The 21,475-nt window shown below is 39.4% G+C and overlaps 1 protein-coding gene across 2 annotated transcripts in view; it reads right to left on the bottom strand.

Annotated features, from left to right (window-relative positions):
- Nucleotides 1-17,651, bottom strand: part of LOC120528361 (gastrula zinc finger protein XlCGF26.1-like) — a 28,348-nt gene extending 10,697 nt beyond the window's left edge. The window contains exons 1-3 of one of the 2 annotated variants that reach the window (XM_039752508.1): nucleotides 17,558-17,651; nucleotides 14,689-14,722; nucleotides 7,377-7,920 (exon numbers count right to left, since the gene is read on the bottom strand). In XM_039752508.1, the coding sequence (XP_039608442.1) occupies nucleotides 7,377-7,791 (415 nt within the window). In that variant the 5' untranslated portion in view covers nucleotides 7,792-7,920; nucleotides 14,689-14,722; nucleotides 17,558-17,651. The remainder of the gene's footprint in view (nucleotides 1-7,376; nucleotides 7,921-14,688; nucleotides 14,723-17,557) is intronic. The other variant, XM_039752506.1, reaches the window with a different exon arrangement.
- Nucleotides 17,652-21,475: the final 3,824 nt, after the last annotated feature.

Genomic DNA, 21,475 nt, shown 5'->3' with positions numbered 1-21,475 from the left:
AGAAAATGAAACATTTTAATAATTACGTAACATGGTTGACATTGTCATGAGCATAGCTGTCATATTGTTATATATATGTATATATATATATAAGTGTGTATATATGTATATATATATGTGTGTGCACAAAACCACGCTTTTATCAAGGTTTCCGTCGGATAGTCTTTTGAAATGAAATTTTCTTCCAGTCAGTCCTAGCAACACGCTTTCTTCTGACTGTTACATTTTTGTAGCTCTGATGTGTGCATCAATGTAATCCGTGTACCAGGAAATCATGCATTGACAGAAGCTCCCCTTTGCTTGGAATGCAAAGTGTGATTAAATGCGTTATTTTTTAACGTGTTATGGAGCACATGCATCAGAGCTTCTCAGCTGTGCTTGTGCTAAGAAAAGGAAACATTTTAAAAATAACGTAACACGATTGTCAATGTAACCTGTGAGTATTTGGTGGCAGCGTCACAAAGTTGGTTCCGAAAGACAGCGCTAGCTGCAGAGCTTAGCTCAGAGCAAAATGAGGTGAATGGGAGGGGAGATGATGACGTGACTCCCCCACCCGCCTTAACTGTCAATCCCCCCACAAATACAGTCTCTCGGAATTTGCATAAGCACAGCCCTTCACCAGTAATTTTAACTTAGTTACAAAGTGATCAAAACTCTCGTTTATATCCTGAAGCCCTCTCATTAAACTTGTATCCCGCATTACCCGTGGGCATGACAAACGCCAGCGGCAGCCTGTCTATGAACTTAATTTAAACTTTAGGTTTACATCGTGCCTTGTTTCCAAAGTAGCTGCACTCATGAATATGGTTGTATGTGTGACTCACTTACTGTTTCGCTGCCTTCTCAACTGCATAATGCATGTTTTCTTCCACACTTTTTGGAGCTCTTCCTTGTTTTTACATGATTACATGGGAGGCGTGATGATGCCACACGAAACTCCGCACCCCACGGCCATCGAGCTCAACTCCATTACATTATATGGAGAAAAATAGGTTCCAGTTATTACCATTATGCGTAGAATTTCGAAATGAAGCCTGCCCAACTTTTGTAAGTAAGCTGTAAGGAATGAGCCTGCCAAATTTCAGCCTTCCACCCACACGGGAAGTTGGAGAATTAGTGATGAGTCAGTGAGCGAGTCAGTCAGTGAGTGCTTTGCCTTTTATTAGTATAGATAAGAACCTGAAGCTTTCACCAACACTGTCTCATTGTCTTCTTGTCGTAGTAGATGGCTACAAATATCTAATTGAACATTTTCTTTTATTAGAAATGTGGAGTATGATTAAGACATGCCTTTTGTTTTGTTCAACTTAGTTTTGTTCCATTATGTGTGCATTATGGGCAAATGTTCTTTGTGTATGCTGTAGCAATGTATTATGGAATGTGAAGTTTGTGCATGGTTAAAAATACATTTATTATTTAAAAAAAAAAAGAAAAACAGTATTATTATTATTATTGATATCAGCAGTTCCTAATGTAATGGGTGATCAATATCAGCTCTAAAGACTCCAATCAGAGCCCACCTACCCAATCATGTACTGTAATGTATGTGATGATATTTACATCCTCTAGAACGTAATTTGGCCTAAAAATAAAAATACAAATATATCCGCTTGTGTTAGGGGGGTACAGTGTTTGGCACAGCTGCTTAATTGTTCATGTGTCCTGGAGTCAAATCCTGCCCACACTTGTTCTACATAGGGGCACTGAATGGTGTTTCTGGTTATTCTGGTTCTTTCCCTCATCCACAAAAGCATGCAGGTGAAGTGGAGTGGTGACTCCAAATTGACCCAATATAGTAATAATAATAATAATGCATTTTATTTAATAGGCGCCTTTCTTATCACTCAAGGTCATCTTACAACAGAGTTCAACAACAATTAATAAAACAAGATAATGATAAATCACAAAGCAATAATTAGTGAACAAACAAATGACAGGCAGTAACAGTGTAAAATTCACAATTGATATGCCAGTTTGAAAAGAAACGTTTTGAGGGTAGTTTAAAACTGTGTTATTGAATCGAGGTGACAAATATGAGAGGGAAGAGAATTTCCGAGTTGAGGAGCACCAGGAGAGACGCTCGAGCTCCCATAGCACTGAGTTTAATGTGTGGTACAGAAAGTCGAGCTGCTGATGAAGATCTGAGTGGGCGAGAGGAGTGCAAGTCTGTAGGAGATCAGCGAGGTTGCGGAGAGCTTTAAATGTTAAGAGCAGTATTTTGTATCGTATTCAGTAGTGAACAGGGAGCCAGTGAAGTTGAGAGAGAATCAGTGTGATATGTTTAGTGGATTTAGAACAGCTGGTTACTATCCTGGCAGCAGAATTCTGAATAAGCTATAAGTGATTGTTATGGTGTATAAAATCTGTACATTTTGGTTTCCATTATATTTTGTTCAAGACAAGACAACAGATGAACTAAGACAAATTAAAGCAGGTTTTCTTCCCTTACACCTTACTTTTGTTCATAGCTTAGTGCTAATTTGGTTTTATAGCCTGGGAAAGGATGCTGAGTTGATACCTTAGGCTATTGATGGATGGACATCTGGAACAACAATTTGCTTTATGGCTTAGGACAGGAAGAACTAGTATTTCCTCAAAGTACATCAAAGGTTTTGTTGTGTGGGAAAACAGACAGTGAATTAATTCATCAATCATTTGGACAGCCAGCCAATCAGGTGCATGTGTTGTGAAACCAAGGCTTGACATTTCATAATAAATATGCCTTGGTTTGGAAAGAAGAGGAGAGAAGCAAAAAGAGAAGAAAGAGAAGCAAAGGGAGAAGAAGAGAGAAGAAGAGGAACGGACGAAGACGGCCCTGGTCGTCAGAAAGGCATCATGAACACCGACTGCTAAATCAAACGCCTCCCTGGGACATTCATCCTTGTCATCTGTAACTTTTTCGTAAGCTTTTTCTAAAGACTATATATATTCAGACTTTCCTATCACTACCTATTTTCTAGTATTCTTTGTTCTTGTGGTATTATTATTATTCTTGTAATAAATACCATGCTGCTTTTAACTTTCAGTGCTTTGTCTTAATGTCTAGAGTGATTGAAGTAATAAGTTAGATTTCTTTGAGCACCTGGTGACAGCCGGATTTTTGCCATTATTTCCGTGCTGCGAGGTTTATATGGCTGAGAGTGAAGAGCGCTATACTCAACAGAAGGGACAGATACGATAAAGAAGGTATTCTTGGCTGATGAATGGCATATAGTCAAGAGTGCTGAGTCTTTGTATGTTTAAATGTATTCTTGTAGACCAAAAGTAATATTTAGGTCTGAGATATCACTAAAACATCGTATTGTTGTTCGTGCCGAAAATAAGTAAGTCTCTTGAAGTGCTGAATGACAGGCTGTTATTCCTATAGCACTTGTGTGGTTTAAAGTGCTAAGGGTTAATCAGCGTGTGTGTGTCATTCATGGAGCACTGTTGTGGTTAGGGTCTGTGTGTGTGTTTATCTATGTGTGTGTGTGTTCATCTTAAAGTGCAACAGTAGACCAACCCGATAACGAACTTGACGAGAACATTTACCTTTGAGGAAACAGGTAAAAGGGCAAGTGGAGGGAAATTCCACGATAATACAGTGATGAATACGTTTTTGTGGAATGCCAGATAGAATAGCATTACAATAATCTATATGTGAGGTGACTCGGGCATTAACCGATACGTCAGTATCGTGCCAGGTAAGAACAGGATGAAGTCTAGAAATGTTTTGGAGATGGAAGAAGGCACTACGAGAAATGGTACTTATATGGGAAGAAAAAGATAAAGTACTAGTCAAGAATAACACCCAGGCTCTTAACTTGGGAAGAAATATTTGTGTTAATATTGTGTAATTAAAGGAGAAGAATGGTTAATCTTAGCAAGTGTCTTTATGTCTTAGAGACATGCCATAAGGGCATCTGGAGGGAAAACAGAAGTGGATTTAGTGGATAGATATAGCTGTGTGTCATCAGCATAGCAATGAAACTCAATACCGTGGTACCGGAAGATATTACCTATTGGGAAGATATAAATAAGAAAAAGAAGAAACCCCAAAACAGAACCCTGCGGGACTCCCTGAGTAACGACTGCATTCTCAGATTTCAAGCCCTTTATTTGAACAAATTGCTTCCTATCAGTGAGGAAGGAAGAAAACCACTGGAGGACAAGGCCAGAGACTCCAAGACAAGCTAGACATTTCAAAAGTATCTGATGGGATATGGTGTCAAATGCAGAGGTGAGGTCAAGAAGCACAAGAAAGTCCCATTTCAGCTGCCCGGAGAAGATAATTTGTGATTTTGACGAGGGCAGTTTCTGTGCTGTGTTTAGGACAAAACCCAGATTGAAACAATCTGTTCAAAAAGGTTATTTTTTGAAAAGTGAAACTGTAGTTGGGAGGCAACCATCTTTTCAAGAATTTTGGATATAAATCGAACATTTGAAATAGGCCGATAAATTGTTAAGAATGTTTGGGTCCAAACCAGGTTTTTTTTTTCAGAATTGGAGAATTGAGGCTGTTTTTAGTGAGAGGGGGACTGTGCCTGTAGTAAGGGGAGAGTTAACTATAGTAGTTATCATGGGGGAAATATGAGACAGACCCGACTTAACAAAGCTTGTAGGTATTGGAACTAATGGGCATGTGGAAGAATTAGATTTTGTTACAAGCTCCGAGGTATTATTTTCAGCTGGTAAACTGAAATCTGAGAATAGGGTGGTTGGTAAGGGAACATGGGTGATAGTGGATAGGGTGTCCTTTTCTGCAGGAATAGAGGAGGCAAGTTGCTGGTGGATTTTTTCAATTTTTAGGTTGAAGAAATCCAAAAAAGTGCAACAGTATTTAATAGAGAGGTTATGGTGAGCAGCACTTTCTGGTGGTGCAATTAGCCTTTTCATTGTTGAAAAAAAGAGCGCTAGTATTATTCCCTCCTGTATTGATAATGTTAGGATAGTGTACAGTTTTGGAAGCAGAGAGAGCATTTTTTGTATTTCAACATGTGATCCGAGTACATTTCCTTGTGTACAACAAGTCCCGTCTTTTAGCTACACGCTCCAACTGTCTGCCCGAAGCTTTGAGCTAACGGAGTTCAGATGTAAACCAGGGAGCAGTGCGAATAAATGAGACAGTCCATGTTTTTAATGGAAATCGTGCATCAAAGGCAGAGGACAGAGCAGCATTGTAATGGTCTACTAATTCCGATGGTGTGGTAGTGTAGAGAAGCAGACTGGGATTGCAATAAATCTATAAGGGTCTCTGGCACATGCTTTACGGAATGAAATCACACATGGAACCTTTGATTTACTGAGAGATAAGCCAACATCAAATGCGATCATTCTGTGATCTGAGATAGGCAATTCAGTGGCAATAAGACTGTGAAGTGTGACAGCAGAGCAGCAAATTAAGTCTAAAATATGACCCTTGTTATGAGTCGGAAAGTTGACACATGGAATTAAATTAAAACAGTCAAGGATTTCATTAAAATCAGTTGTCAGTGCAACAGTTGTCACGTCAACGTGTCTGTTAAAATCATCCATGAGGATGGCATTAGCAGACATTGCACACAAAATTGTTAAAACAGTAAAAAGTTCAGCAATAAAAACACTTGATAATTTAGAATGTCTATATAAAACAGCAATTATAAAAGGTGAAGGTTCGTTGAGTTTGCCAGCTAACAGTTCAAAGGATGGACACACTGGAAGAGGTATCGGCGACAGTTTTTAGTCTTTACGGTATATTATTGCAAGACCGTCTCCCCTCCCCGAAGAACGGGATTTGGAAATGCAGACAAACTCTGGAGGGAGCGCTTGATTTAGATGGAAAAAATAACCGGGTTGCTACCAGACATAAACAGTCCATCTTAGTATCTATGATAATAACATCACCAATCAGTAGAGCTTTGTTAGAGATAGATCGAGTATTAAATAATCCAAACTTCAAAGCATCTATGGACATATATTCCGGTGATTTTACCAAAGGAATCAACAAATTGTGATTAGCACATCGCTCAGAAGTACGTGGACATGTGCGTCCTTCAGACCAAATTGAAGGAGTAGACCCGCCGCTACTCCTACTGAGGCAAAAACGACGACAGAGCCTCAGTGAACTTACTTTGGTTGTCGGAGAATGCCGTGGTGCAGCAAGAGATCAGCAGGCACTTCCAAGTTTGATCGAAGTTGATACAATTCATCTGGTGAATATTTTAGTTTTGAGGATGTGACTGGATTAGATAGCAAAGTACACATAATAATCCATGACAACAAAATGAAGTTTATCATAGTGAATTTCCAGAAGTCACCCAAGCAAATTCCAGATTGGAAGCAAAGCAATGTACCCCTTGTGTACCTACTCGGCCCAATTAAAATAACACGTTAGCCAGTAGACTGTCCCCTCTGGGATTTCTACAAGCACTCAGCAATTGACAAGGGGCAGTTTCAACCACCTATTCATCAAGCTAGTTACATGAGCAGAGAAACAAGTGAGAAAGTTTACACCTTCCCACACCGGTTGCAGCCAGCAAAGAACAGTTCTAGGAGGGCTCGTGTTGAGGCCGAAGAAGGCAAGGGACGCACATGCTAATGCGTGTTTTCAGTTTTTAAATACAATGCAAAGGTGAAGGAAAATCCAATGCAAAAGGCAAAAAACCAAGTAAAAAACAGTGGCAAACAGAAACGGCAACGTTCACTTCCGGTCAACAGGAAACTACACGTCTATATGTGTTTCCCAGATGTGACTGTAGGAGACAGAAGGGCCCAAGATCATCTCCAAGTTAAGATTTCACACCACTGCCAACTTGTCCAGGCCATGCTGCCCAGCAAGTTCAGTCTGAGAGCAGAACGCAAGATGCTAAAAGAAGACCCGGAGACCTCCGAATGTCATCATGGCTCGTACTGGTAGCTCTTGTCACCGTTAACGTCAAAGTGCACGAGATTATCATTAGAAAGATGAAGCATATATTAGGTGGGCACTGACTAGAGCAAATTCACTCTTATTTAGTGCACAGGGCTGAGGATTTTATGCTTACTTATTTCTTCCTTTTTGTGGACATTTCTGCTGAACAATTAAAGAAATATACATGTCTTTAACAAAATATGACATTTGATATTCTCATTGAACGTAATGGACTGTTGGCCTAACATACGGCACAGCTTCAGTCAGAGCTTCATGATGTTCAAGTCATGCGCTCAACACTTTAGATATTTCCGTATTCACCCAAGTTTTTCTAATTTACAATTTATTAGGTAACCTATTGTTTGTTATCATGCACCTGTGCAGGTGGTCTTTATCAAAATTTAATTAACCGTGTTTTCCACTGATTTAAATCTTCTAAAAACATCAATGAACTCACTGTTAGAATTTATAAATGCTGTTTTTATATATATTTATTCAAATTACTCACTGATTTCAACACTCCCGGGTGGCTCTTCTCCTTCTCTCCCATTTCCCTCGGTGATTTTCTCTTCAGACTCTAATAACTCTGATTTCAGCTCTGCAGAATTCTCCTGCGTAGCCAGTCGTCCCATATTAGTGGACCAGGGCTGTAAACTGGATGGAGATTCTTCACTGGCCTCTTGCTTGAAAATACCCTCAGTTTCATTCTTTTGAAGTTCAAGACCAATTGAGAAGTCATTCAAATCCTCAGCTTTTTTGGCAGCAGTCACCCCCTTGCACTCCTCCTCCTCTTTAAAAACTGAAATTCTTTTTTGGTGATCCTCCAGCTTCACACACACGTCCTCTGGTGTGAGCCGCTCACAGTCCTCTTCTTTAATGTCCACCGTTCTTTCATCCACACCATTTTCTTTGGCAAAGGCCATGCTCTGTGGGAAACTCTTCTCTCTCTTTAAGTATCTGCCCTTCTCTTCTCAGAGTCACTTCTCAAACGGACAGCCCTGAGCTGGAGACCATTAGACACCTCAGTGTATGGCCATGTGAAATGGGAAACCCTGTGAAAATAAAAGTAGTAGAATGAACTTCTTAAAGTCAGTAAAAATAACGAGCACACTTCAGGGTCACAGTGCCCTCCATGAGGTTTGGGTCAAAGACACATTTGTCTTGATTTCCTCCTCTGCCTCATAGTTTCAAATTACAAATCAAACAATTCAGATGTGATCAAAGTGCACTCCAGACCTTCATTAAAGGGGACTTGCATACATTTCAGTGCCACCATGCAGATAGGACAACACTTTATCTACACAGCACCATCATGTTTGGACACAGCAATGACAGGTCTATTAAAGCCGTCATATTTAGGGCTTTGTTGGATATTCTCGCTGGACTTGAACTGCGCATTGGGAGCTTCATTCTGTTACGTTTTTATATTCTATATCTTATATATGTGCTCCTATTTGATTACGGGACTGCATCCCGACTGGGAGTAGGACATTCAGGGTTTGAGGAGAGTGGGTTTGTAGGAGGTTACTCGTGACGAGGTATATTTTATGGGAGAGAAGAATAAAAAGTGTGAGGTTAACATCAAAGGTGTTGTGTTGTTATTTAAGTTTAACATTCATAGAAGAGGATGGCTGCTAATTATAGAATTCTGCCTGCATTTGACAAGAGAAAGGCATATGAGAGCTGGAATAATGAAGATTTAATATGGACATGGGTTACTATTCTTAAAAATAAAAAAACACGCACTTGGGGTTGGACTGTCACTTACAGGGACAGCATTGAGATGTCACTTTCACCAGAAGACCCGAACAAAGATGAAGGTGTGACTACTCTGGTAGAAAGGCTCGATGTCGCGTTTAAAGAGAAAAAGGATTGTATCTATGAGGATATTCAGATTTAACAGAGGTGAAAGGGTGAGTGTAGTTTCTATGGTTGATTATACCAAGTACAGTAAGAATAAGGGGGATGTGAAGAACTGTAGTAACTACAGGGGGAGAAAACTGATGAGCCACAGCATGAAGTTATGGGAAAGAGTAGTGGATGCTAGGTTAAGAAGTGAGGTGATGATTAGTGAGCTGCAGTATGGTTTCATGCCAAGAAAGAGCACCACAGATGTGATGTTTGCTCTGAGGGTGTTGATGGAGAGGTTTAGAGAAGTCAGAAGGAGTTGCATTGCATCTTTGTGGACCTGGAGAAAGCATATGACAAGGTGCCTCAAGAGGAGTTGTGGTATTGTATGAGGAAGTCGGGAATGGCAGAGAAGTACGTAAGAGTTGTACAGGATATGTACAAGGGAGGTGTGACAGTGGTGAGGTCTGTGGTAGAAGTGATGGATGAATTCAAGGTGGAGGTGGGATTACATCAGGGATCGACTCTGAGCAATTTCTTATTTGCAATGATGATGGACAGGTTGACAGAGAAGATTAGACAGGAGTCCCTGTGAACTGTGATGTTTGCTGATGACATTGTGATCTGTAGTGATAGTAGGGAGCAGGTTGAGGAGACCCTGGAGAGGTGGAGATATGATCTAGAGAGGAGAGGAATGAAGGTCAGTAGGAAAAAGACAGAATATATGTGTGTGAATGAGAGGGAGGTCAGTGGAGTGATGAGGATGCAAGGAGTAGATTTGGAGAAGGTGGAAGAGTTTAAATACTTGGAAATCAACAGTACAGAGTAATGGGGATTGTGGAAGAGAGGTGAAAAAGAGTGCAGGCAGCATGGAATGGGTGGAGAAGAGTGTCAGGAGTGATTGGGAAGGTCTACAGGATGGTAGCGAGACCAGCAATGTTATATGGGTTGGAGACATTGGCAGTGACCTGAAAGAAGAAGACAGAGCTGGAGGTGGCAGAGTGAAAGATGCTAAGATTTGCATTGTGTGTAACGAGGATATAGAAGATTAGAAATGAGGAGATTAGAGGGTCAGCTCAGGTGGGAAGGTTGGGAGACAAAGTCAGAGAGGCGAAATTGGTTTGGATATGTGCAGAGGAGAGATGCTGGGTATATTGGGAGAAGGATGTTAAGGATACAGCTGCCAGGTAACAGGTAAAGAGAGGAAGGCCTATGAGAAGGTTTATTGATGTGGTGAGAAAGGACATGCAGGTGATGGGTATAACAGAACAAGATGCAGAGGACAGAAAGATATGGAAGAAGATGATCTGCTGTGGCGGCCCCTAATGAGAGCAGCGAAAAGAAAAAGACCGTACAGACCAATCTCACTTCTCAAAAAACAATGTTACGGTACTCTCCAAAGTCCTAGCTACAAGGATGGAGAAAATGTTGCCTTCGGTAATATCACAAGATCAAACTGAATTTATTAAAGGCTAACACTTAGCTTTCAATCTTTGATGCCTGTTTAATGTTATATATTCACCCAAAAAGTCTAACACCATGGAGATATTATTATCGTTGGATGCAGAAAAAGCATTTGATATGATTTAATGGAACTACCTTTTCAGTACATTGGAGAAATTTGTGTTTGGCCCAAACATTTGTGTGTGGATCAAACAACTGTATACCAATCCAGAAGCTTCAGTCTGTATCAACATTAATTCAGACTAGTTTAAAGTAGAACATGGTACCAGGCAAGGATGCTCCTTGTCTCCACTGCTTTTTTACAATGGCAATTGAGCCACCAGCAGTTCACTGTCGAAATGCTTATGAGATAAATGGGATTATCAAAGAAGGACTGGCACAGAAGAATTCTCTAAATGCAGATGACATGCTACTGTATAAATCAGATCCACAAAATACTGAGCCTGCAGTCCTAACAGCACTTACAGAATTTCAAAACAGTTCTGGTCTCAGAATTAATTTGAATAAAAGTGTGCTCTTTCCAGTGAATTCTCAAGCACACAATATTAGATTGGACACCCTCCCTTTTTCATCGCAGATCAGTTTAAATACCTAGGGGTAAACATCACAAGTAAACATAAAGCTCTTTATGAAGAAAATTTTGCCATCTGTATGGAAAATAATAAGCAAAACTTGCATAGATGGTCAACCCTTCATCTCACTTTATCTGGAAGAATTAACATGAAGATGTTCGAATGAATATCCTTCCTAAGCTTCTCTTTTTATTTCAAAACATTACAATATATATTGCATATATTACATTTTGAACCATAACCTCATTTATCTGGAATTAAACACATCAACATATCCAAAATGCAACTCTACAAAGACCTAAGGCAGAAGGTGGCATAAGTCAAACTAACTTTCAGTATTATTATTGGACAGCAAACATACAAACTATAAAAACCATTACATGAACACAAATAGATGAACAGACACAGGCTTGTTCCGCAATAGAAATAAAATCCTGCAGCACTTCTTTATATTCTTTGCTTTGTACCCCAATAAATACAAGTTATTGCCAATATACTAACAACACAATTGTGCTTCAATCAATCAGAATATGGAACCAATGTAGAAACATTTTAAGATAGAGAAGCTTTTATCTGTGGCACCTCTGCATGAGAACCACCTTTTTCCTCCCCCTCAAACATATGCAGTTTTTAATATCTGGAAAACATTTGGGATTAAATCACTTAGAGATCTGTACATAGACAACGATTGTGTATCATACAAACAATTACACTCCAAATTTAACTTTCCAGCAACACATTTATTTCACTTCCTTCAACCTACCTCTACGCTGGAAAAAATATTGATCAGTCTTGAGGACTCAGACAGCATTTTTCTAATATATAAAACCATTTTACAGTCCCTCCCTTTCAAAGATCCCAGAGTACACTGGGAAAAGGATGTCTCAATTAATATCTCAGAAAAAAGTGGAAGGTAGCAATGCAGAGAATTCACTCAAGCTCCATATGTACAAAGCATACAATTAATTAACTCAAAATTATATATCAAACACTTCTCTCTCTCTCTCTCGTTTAAAATTGTCCAAAAGGTTTCCATTGCAAAATACAACATGAGAAAATTACAATCAAGTTCCAGCCTCACTGGGTCACATGTTTTAGGCCTGCGCCAAATCAACATCATTCTGGACCAAAAACTTTAAATGCCTTTCAGACAGCCTTGGTGTTCTCAATCCTCCTTTTTTATTTTTTATTTTATTTATTTTTATTCATTTACTTATCTACATATTTTTACTATTATTAAAGCTTTACTCTGCTGACCAAGCTCTCCTTCTCATGGGTGGTGGTCAATTTGTCTTAAACCTAGTTAAATTAAACTTGACTTGCTTGTAAGGAATGTTGTTTTAAATAAAATGTAATAAAAACTATATTATAATCACTCATAACATGGTCATTTTTTTCATTTTAGGAATAGCATAGTATTTCCACAAACTATAGAGCTGGAAGAGCTTTAAAAATTATATGAGAACCATTTCTGTTTACTTATATTTAGGTAGAAATAGCCAGTCAAAGTCCTAATCCAGCACAGCGTTCAAACTTTGTGATCTTAAATCTCCTTATTATTGTTGATCCAAGACAAGTGCAATTTCAGTTCCATGGGTCACTCAGATGACCAAATCAGCAGGCCAAGTCTCATTTAAATGTGTGACCATGAGGTCCATAAATGTGATGATGTGAAATGGAGTGACCTGCATGTGTAGATATAACATGGCTGTCCCTGATGCTGTGTGAGCGTTTAAGCTGTTGGAAACTGCGTTTTTGGATACAAACCAAAGGCAGCTAGCATTAATACCAAGGAAGGCACTTACTTTTGCTTCAACTGAATTGGTGCTAATGAGAATATTTGTAGTAAAGTCAAGTCTGGTGACAATGGGCATTACTGTCACACATGAAACTGCTTATTTCACCAGTCAGAAACAACACAACAGGTGGCATTTGCAACGCAGCCAGATGAAGTTCAATAATCCGTTAGCCAAATATGGTAGGAGATCAAAATGCACTATCATCAGAGCACTGGGCTCTGGTGATAATAACAGAGGAGACTGAAATACAGAGGACTGTGAAGAATGAAACATGATGTCATTTACAAAGGAATCAAACTCAGACACATTTAGTGTTTTGGTCGAATCTTTAGGATTAGCGGTAATTGATTCTACTTGCACACTCACAGTCTATGGAGAGAAATGCTTAGACAACGACATTAGTCATCCTGACCAGAATGAAGTCAAAAAGCTGAAGAACTCAAACATTTCAAACAGCAGAGCTTTCATATTTGGAGGTGGCAAAGCTGTACATTCCACCAAACGAGTGAAAATTCCTGTAAAGCTTGGGGAGACACAATGTGGCAGTGAAACAGAAGTGGTGCCAGCTGAAATGCCAATGTTGTAAAGTAAAGAGAGCAGAGGTTGGGAGCAGGTGTCGATTACATTAAACTGCCACGCCCACCACACGGTGAGCCCCCCCAGATTGAGGTCTGAATGCAGCCGTCCAGCAGGTGACACCTCAGCAGAACACTGAACAGTCAGGGGATTGTTACGGTGGCTGGAGTGATTATCGTCATATCCAGGATGGATGTCCAGTAAAATGTCCTTAGAAAGGGTAGGGACATTTTTCGGTTTGTCATGAAGGCCGTGATTACTTTGACTGTGTTACTGTAGTTTGTACACAGCAAGACATATACATGTAGTCACTCTTGCCAAAGCTGCTCTGATGCTATATCACACACATGGCCTTTCACACCCCCAACACAAGGCCATCCAACTGGGTGGTGGTCATCCTGCCCTGCGGAGAGTCACTTGCCAAACCGGTTTGAAGCAGTTCAACCTACTCCGCCATCAAATTCCTCAGTCCTTCGATAGACTGGGGGGTGGTTGCTGGGGGGTCCTTAAACATGAAATCATCTCACTAATGAAACAGTAATATCACATTGCTGTGTTTAATTTACAAATGAAGACATACAATATATTTATCAATTTACATACAAAAGTTGCACAACAACAGTCAAGCCTAGTCGAGAAGACAAGAATAAAAAAAAATACATAAAAACGTGCTTCCACAGTCCCCGCTATCTGCAATTAATCTAATTATGATATTGTCTGGCGTATTTTAACAAACTGTAGCAACCTCCGCACCAGGGATCTCATGCATAAACAGTGCGTATGCACAGAAATGTTGAGTAAGAACTTTTCCATGTTCAAATCACGATGTATAAAACCTACACTTGGCGTAAAGCCACACACTTTTCCACGGTACCTCATACCCTGTCGCACGCAAGTTCTCCGCTCGGTTTTGCAGACTGGCGGCACCCAGCGTCAAAGCAGTGCTTCTGTTCCTGTGTGGTTACTCTTTATTCTCCTGATGCGGATTTATAAATACACTGAAACTAACCACATATTGTTTATTAGTGTAACGCATCTACTCCCGTTAGGAGTTGCCACAGCGGATCATCTTTTTGCATATTACTCTTACTGCACAACTCGAAGTATTTACAGTATATCACTGTATCTGAGTGGGAATCACAGCAGCAGCTGATCGGAAAGAGAATTATTGGTATACAGCATCAAGCACACGCTGCCTCGGCCACGGCAAAACGTTTCAAAGCCTTTCCTGTACGGACCTCGCGGTTCAGAAACAGCTTCATCCCAAGGACTATAAAACGCACTCAATCAGTCCATCAAGTGCTCCTTTTAGAACTACCTAAGTACAATCACCCCACTGTAAACTTATACTATAGTTATAATATCGCACAACCTGCGCCACTTTATAAAGCGTGTACTTACATATGACGACGATGTCATTTTTAAGATGAAATGCAGCAAAATATGTTGATTATATTATACAGGTAAAACTTTAACTTTATTTAAATAATCTGTATTGTTAATAATTAAACATGTGAGGACACGGTGCTGCAGCGTTAGCAAGTTCACAGATTTATCTTACCTTGTGCTGTATTCTTTCTGGGGCTGACGCGACACTGGAAGGACAGATGGATAGAATAATTAAACATGTACTACGAAGATATTTCAATGTTCCTTAAAAGTTTTGAAGAATTGGCGTTATAAGCTTACAGACGGCTTAACGTCTATTACAGAGCTGATTGTGTGGCGATTGGTTACCTGGAGAAAGAAAAGCAAGGACAGGAATTGGAGGTTAGTACGTTTGAAAGAGACAGTACTGCTACAATAATTTCATCGAAGGTTGCACACAATCACGCACCGTGTTCCCATGTTTAATAACCTGCTTTAACTCCTATTACCATGAAAAAGATATCACGTATACATCTCCGTATTTTAATTATTCAGGGAGCTGTAATATCACGAATGTAATGGATTCTGTGTCCACTTGGAGAAAGAGAAAGCGGGAGCACGTAGTGATGCACACACATAGAGCACATTGAAGATCAAATACAAAACAACGAAAGCATTTAACGTGCTATTTTAGTTACGATGGGATATGAGAAACTAGTAAATTCAATGATTTTAAGATGACGTTTATGATGGTCAACTTTAATGACAATATAAACTACGTGATTAAAGTAGAAATTTCGAGATTGAAGTTAACATTTCCTGCTTTTTTCCCCACTGTGTGCCTATTTTTATTTCTCTGTACCCTAATAAGCTTTCATATGACACTCAGATGGTGGGCTACGACTCGCCTTTTCACGGCGACTTTGACATGTGACAACTTCTTTATGTCGGGCACCGTGCGACTTTGTGAACTTGAGATATCAAGTTTCTTCAACACGCTATGTCACTCGATCAACTTCCTTTGGTTGTTTATACCACTGTTTAAACCAACAAATTGTACGTTTTTCCTTGCCTCCACTTGGTATTCGCTGACATTTTATATACTGTATTTTTCCTCTTCCTTTTGCTATTACCTTTTCACAGAACGCTGAGCTTAAGGGCTACTTATATTGATTTGCATATTCAAAGAGGCGTAATTCTGGGAGGAACAGAAGGCGCGTGCGTTACATGTTGGCTTTTGTGCACACGACTTGTTATAGTGTGAATTCTACGCACGGCGTTATGCATGAGGCCCCGGGTTTTACTTGAACAGTCAAGAAAAGAAACGCCGACCTCGAAAACCCCAAACATCACAAAAAAACAAAAAAAAAAACACCTTCTAGCACCCTCACCCACCCCTCCTCCTATCCCGGGTGCCCCATTTACCGCCCCTCCCCCACTCTTACCGCATCTATCAATGCCCCGCTGTGAGTCTAACGTGCTGCACTCCACCCTCCCTCAGTCGGGCCTAACAGTCACAATCACAAAAAAAGAAAACGCTTCAACCTGGCTGGGACGCTACAGTACATTTGAATAAACCGAGAAGAGACTTTCTCCGAGAAAAAAAAAAATCATAATAGGAAGTAAAGTCATTTGGATGTAAAGATTTGGTTCATTTTAAAGTCCCTGCCATTTGGATTAACGCTTCTTCACATATTCCTCATAACTGCATTGCTTCTCAAAAATGCTTTACTTAAAGAAAAATAATTTCAAAAGGTTCTTCTACTTCAATATCAAGTGGCTACGTAGTCTACCCTCATTTTTAAATTACTTCTTTACATAAATTTTCATATTTTAAATTAACAAAATATTTTCCCCATCGCCCCTAATTTCCAAAGTCCTGCACTCGCACTAAATGCCGTCTGTCGGTTTGCCCCCTTATTTGTGAACAATGTGGCCCATTCTCAGCCCCCCATGACCTACCCCCTGATCACCACTTTAAACAATGGAGGACAGACAGTTGAGCTCCAGCCCATAATAGTCGAGTCGTGGCTCTGCAGCTTTCACGTTTTGTATTTTGTTGGCTTCATGTGGTCCGACACAAACAGCCCGATTGGCTCGAGTCCTGTTCTTCATTTAACACGACCATCTCTAGTAAGATACAGTATCTAAGTGTACAGAAATACTGACAGTAGTTGTAAAGGAAAAAAAGCTATTAAACTATACCGTCTCAAATATCACAAAATTGTATGCACCCAGCAGTACTAATATGTGTCATGCTTGTAGTTTTATTTCCCATTTAATGAATCAAAGGCCCTCCGTTACGATGAAACTGCACGAGCATCTTTCCTGATAAGAAAATACCAAAAATGAAATCGTTTAAATTGTTTTCAATAGGTATGAGACAAACTGGTAGAAATAAAACCTGGACGCGCCCTGTAAAGTTACACCGTAATTCTTTAATAAAGTTTGCCGCTGGCGGCTGTAGAGGAAAGAGGAAAAACACAACACGCAGTAGCTCGAAAAAAATCAGAAACGTACGACGGGGCCGCGCGTGAGTTCCGACGGACAGCACAGTTCAGAGCATGCGCGGAATCAAAAGGCGAAACGGCGCGGAGAATTGCACGAGCGCGAATAGAGAAGAAGCAATCTCGATTTAACGCGCATCCGCCAAGTGAGATGTAGCGTTACATTTCACGGGGCACCGACCGGAAAATAAATTAACGTAGCAGCAGCTAAAACTGCCCCGTCATCCACAATAAACTCGCGAAGGTGCGATTTGCTGTGCCGTGCCGCCGCCTCCTCCTCCACGTTGTGCTCAATCGCCAACACTTAAAAGCGAACCACGCGACGTCAGGCACTTCCTAAAAATTAAAGCCGCCCTGCGTGTCGCGGTCTTCCTCACTGCTGGCATTCCCACCCGTACGCGATCCCCAAGTTCGACTTTAATAATAATAATCCATTACATTTAGGCCTATATAGCGCTTTTCTCAGTACTCAAAGCCCTATCCACATACGATGGAACCCGGAAGCGAACCCACAATCTTGTACAGTATCCTTACTGCAAAGCAGCATTGTCTTACCTTCCGCACCTTTACTTGATCTTGTGGCCGTAAAGAAGTCTGAACACGAGGGTCTCTTAAGACCAAATAGAGAGCAACAGCATCACGCGGTAGATACAGTAGCTATCACGTCATTGACGAAACGCCCATAACGTCACGACACGCCCACTGCAAGGATGAACTGCCTGCTTATTATATGCAGGCCGTTTTAACATTTAATCCGTTTTACATGATATCAGCAAATATCGTTGGTTTTAAATTTGATATCGAGTTGTTAAAATTTTATATCACGCTTTTGAAACTTAATTTAAAAAAAGAGAGCTTAAATTGGAGACGTGATCACGGGGGGTGGGGGTGCTTGGGTGGGCATTACCCCCCAGAGACAAGCCTTGCCCACCCTGCGAAATGCTCTGTCTGTCCAATGAAAACTCTGGAGAAGAATAACATTTAGTTTTCAAAGTTCACTTCGCAGTACATTCCCAAGCGCGCATTCGGAAAGTCACTCAGATGTTTTGGAGCAAGCTGGTATCAGTCTCGACAATGGCTTGAATATTCTGTTGTCCGTGCTGCCAGCTTTTGCTTTGCCTGCCGCAAATTTAGTGTTTCCAATTCGGACCGCGAGGGTATATTCACCAAACACGGCTACACTAATTGGAAAAAACCTCTGGAAAAAGACGGAGGCGGCTTCCACAGATACGTGTCTAGTATTCTGCACGTCAGAGCCATGTCTGCATGGCAAGAGTATCGGCGCCGGGCAGAGACGGGTGAAAGTATAGTTCAACTAATGGGTTCAACCCAGATAGAAAAGAATAGATGTTATGTGAAAATCAACGAACTGGCTCTGCGTGGTCACAATCACGTAGGTGGGGAGGACGGACTTTTCCTAAGTTCTTTGATTACACAATCTAAAGATGCCAAACTTGCAGAAATTGTAAAATACATCCCAGACAACGCAAAATACACATCCAATGTAATTCAAAATAAAAAAATTGAGACTCTTGCCAAAATGGTGGTAAAAGATATCAGGACCAAATATGAAAAAACTGACTCTCCTGGACTTTGCATTAAAAGTGATGGTACCAGGGATCGCTGTAACATTGAGAATTTGTCTGCAGTGATTAGATTTGTCCAGAACTCCATCCCTGAAGAACACCTGATTGGCTTAATTGAACTGAATCAGCTTGATGCTGAATATATTTGTAACCAAATTCAGTCACATCTCTCTGAGATAGGTTACAGCCCAGGCAATTTAGTGTGTCGGTGTTTTGATGTCATGTCTGGGGCAAGGCGTGGTGCCCAGGCTTTGTTACAAGTACATACCATATATAAACTGCTACAACCAGCAGCTCCATTTAGCAGTGATACATGCAATGCAATCAGAACCTCTGGTTAAGAAGTTCTTTGACTGGTCAAATTCATTGAACAAATTTTGCCACAGACATTATGTTTCACACACATACAATTATTATTATTATTATTATTATTATTATTATTATTATTATTATTATTATTATTATTCACGTATGAAGAGGAAATGTGTGTCTTATGACAAGAAGGACGGTAAAGCCTTGAATGAAACTCCATTTTGATGCTTTGGGTAACACGACAGGTGAGGAGCAGGCAACTTTAAATATGTCAGTGACTGCGGGGGATTGTGGGGCTTAACATGGTTTAAGAATACAGAAACGACAAAAGCTTAGTCTTTCAAGAATTCTATTTGCATCAGTCTTTTACTTCATTTCGGAAGACTACTTATTTACCCTTACCTTTGAAAAGATGAATTCACAAGGGTCGGATGTTGCTGACAAAGTCGGATGTTTTTTGAAAGTTTGGCTCCAGATGTGCTTATCCAGCTGCTCCTTCTTGTCAGTACTTGAGTGATCTTTATGTCCACCTCTGGATGAATTCGCAAAGTTTCTTTTCAACATTTATGTCTCATTAACGCACACTGTAAAAAATATCCTGTTAAATTTACAGTAAAAAAATTGGCAGTTGTGGTTGCTAGAATTTTATTGTAAAAAAATATGGTAAAGATGTTTATTGCTTTACAGTCTTCTGTAAAAGACTTTAATTTAAAGTAAATGTGTTAATTTAAAATTAAATTGCAGTAAATACAGTTAGGATGTAATCTACTTTAAGGTACAGTGTGCGTATTTGACAGTTAGACAGTCATAAAATTGTACTTTAAAACTGCATGTTCTGCTGAAATATTAATGTTATTTGACTGTTAGAACTACAACGCTATTCCAGCACAATGCATATATAAAAACATTGTGCGTTTGACAACTTAAAACTTTAATTTCCATTATTCTTAACTGTTAAATTTACACTAGCATAATATAATTATGTAATCATGTGACATCTTGAAAAAGCAATTTAGCAGTGCAACTTCAGAGTGAAATAAGAAAATAAGAATCACAATATAATCATTTGCATTCATTATTTTATTTTCAGTATAAACGCCAATAAACCAATAAAAAAGATGTTTATCATAGATTTAACGTATTTCAAACAAAAAAGAACAACACAGAAAGTGCTCAGATGTTGACAATCTCCGATATTGAGAACACCTGCCATTTAAGAAGTAAGGTGAATTTTTAAAGAAAAATAAATATTGTATCATAAACCAAATTGTGATTTTTTCATTGCCAGCACTAAATGGGCACCATGAAATGATTATTAGCTCGTGTCTTCCTTTGTGTTAACTTTATACATACAATACAATTTAAAAATGTCAAAATTTAATTTACAACTTTATAAAGTACTTTATAACATATTCCTTGTTTGTAATTGAAAAAAAGAAAACAAAAAGTGAAAAAAAAAAAAACAAGTCCTCCATGTTCCTTAGTTTTAAAAAGGTAAATTATGGCAAAATCTGAGACCCCCTGTCCTCCAAAAAAAAAAAAAGTAAACCACAATAAAGAGGGATCAGACTTCCTATTTGCTTCATACCATTTACAAATAAATAAGAAAATAAATAATATAAAAATAAATATTAATGAAACTAAAATGAGGATTCAGACTTATTATTGCTTCAATGCCTTCTAAAACAAACAAACAAAAATACTAAGAAAACCAAAATAAGGAATCCGATTTCCTGTTTGTTCCATGTCTTCTCATTGCAATGCTCAGTAATCCTCTCGTATGCAGGACACTTCTATGAATTGGTTCTCCAGTCTTGGTCAGCACGGTCAGCTCTTAGAGTGGGCACTTTGGGATTGATTGGCAGCTCTTTCATGTTTTTCTTTGACTCATCTTTGGTGCCCTTGTCTGGATTTATGTTGAAAAAGCATCTGAAAAACTAATTCATTTCCTTTTACTTGCTTGTTTTCTTGATATATGCAACACAATATCAATTATCAATAGTCTTATGTGAAATAAATTCTGTCATACTCACTGTTGCAAGAACTCAAGAGTAGGTGCCAGTGCCAGTTCCACTGGATATTGAATATTGAAACAGTAAAAGATGCCGAACATCATGCAGTGTGCTGACATAAAGGTCTGAATGTGTTTAGTTGTAATCTGTCGGTCGATACCCAGCATGAACATTTTTGAAGTGTAGATTGAAGGACCAATAGATAAATAATTTATACACAATCATCTCAACAAGCGTTTGACACTTAAAGCAAAACTGTTTCCCCACTTAGTTTACACCAATATTTTTGCATTTAGTTTGAAAATATACTTACCAGAAACAATAATGCGGGGGGTGACTGGCAACTTATCAACTACATCTTCAGCAAGGAAGGACTCTTCCACATGATGAAACATTACCTCTTGCCTTTCTTCAAAGTACGCAAGAAGAAGAATCACCATGTCCTTGACATCTTCAGAACAGCCCTCCAACTGACCTCTGGACATCTCCAATTTAGCAGCAGCTCTCATAACTTGCTTTTTTCTCTCTCTGCAGGTGGTTTTTTAGGAACTTCAGGAGTCGCG

This window comes from Polypterus senegalus, chromosome 4, assembly GCF_016835505.1.
Source record: "Polypterus senegalus isolate Bchr_013 chromosome 4, ASM1683550v1, whole genome shotgun sequence".
Classification (NCBI taxonomy): domain Eukaryota; kingdom Metazoa; phylum Chordata; class Cladistia; order Polypteriformes; family Polypteridae; genus Polypterus; species Polypterus senegalus.
This window is presented reverse-complemented; position numbering and strand designations above follow the sequence as displayed.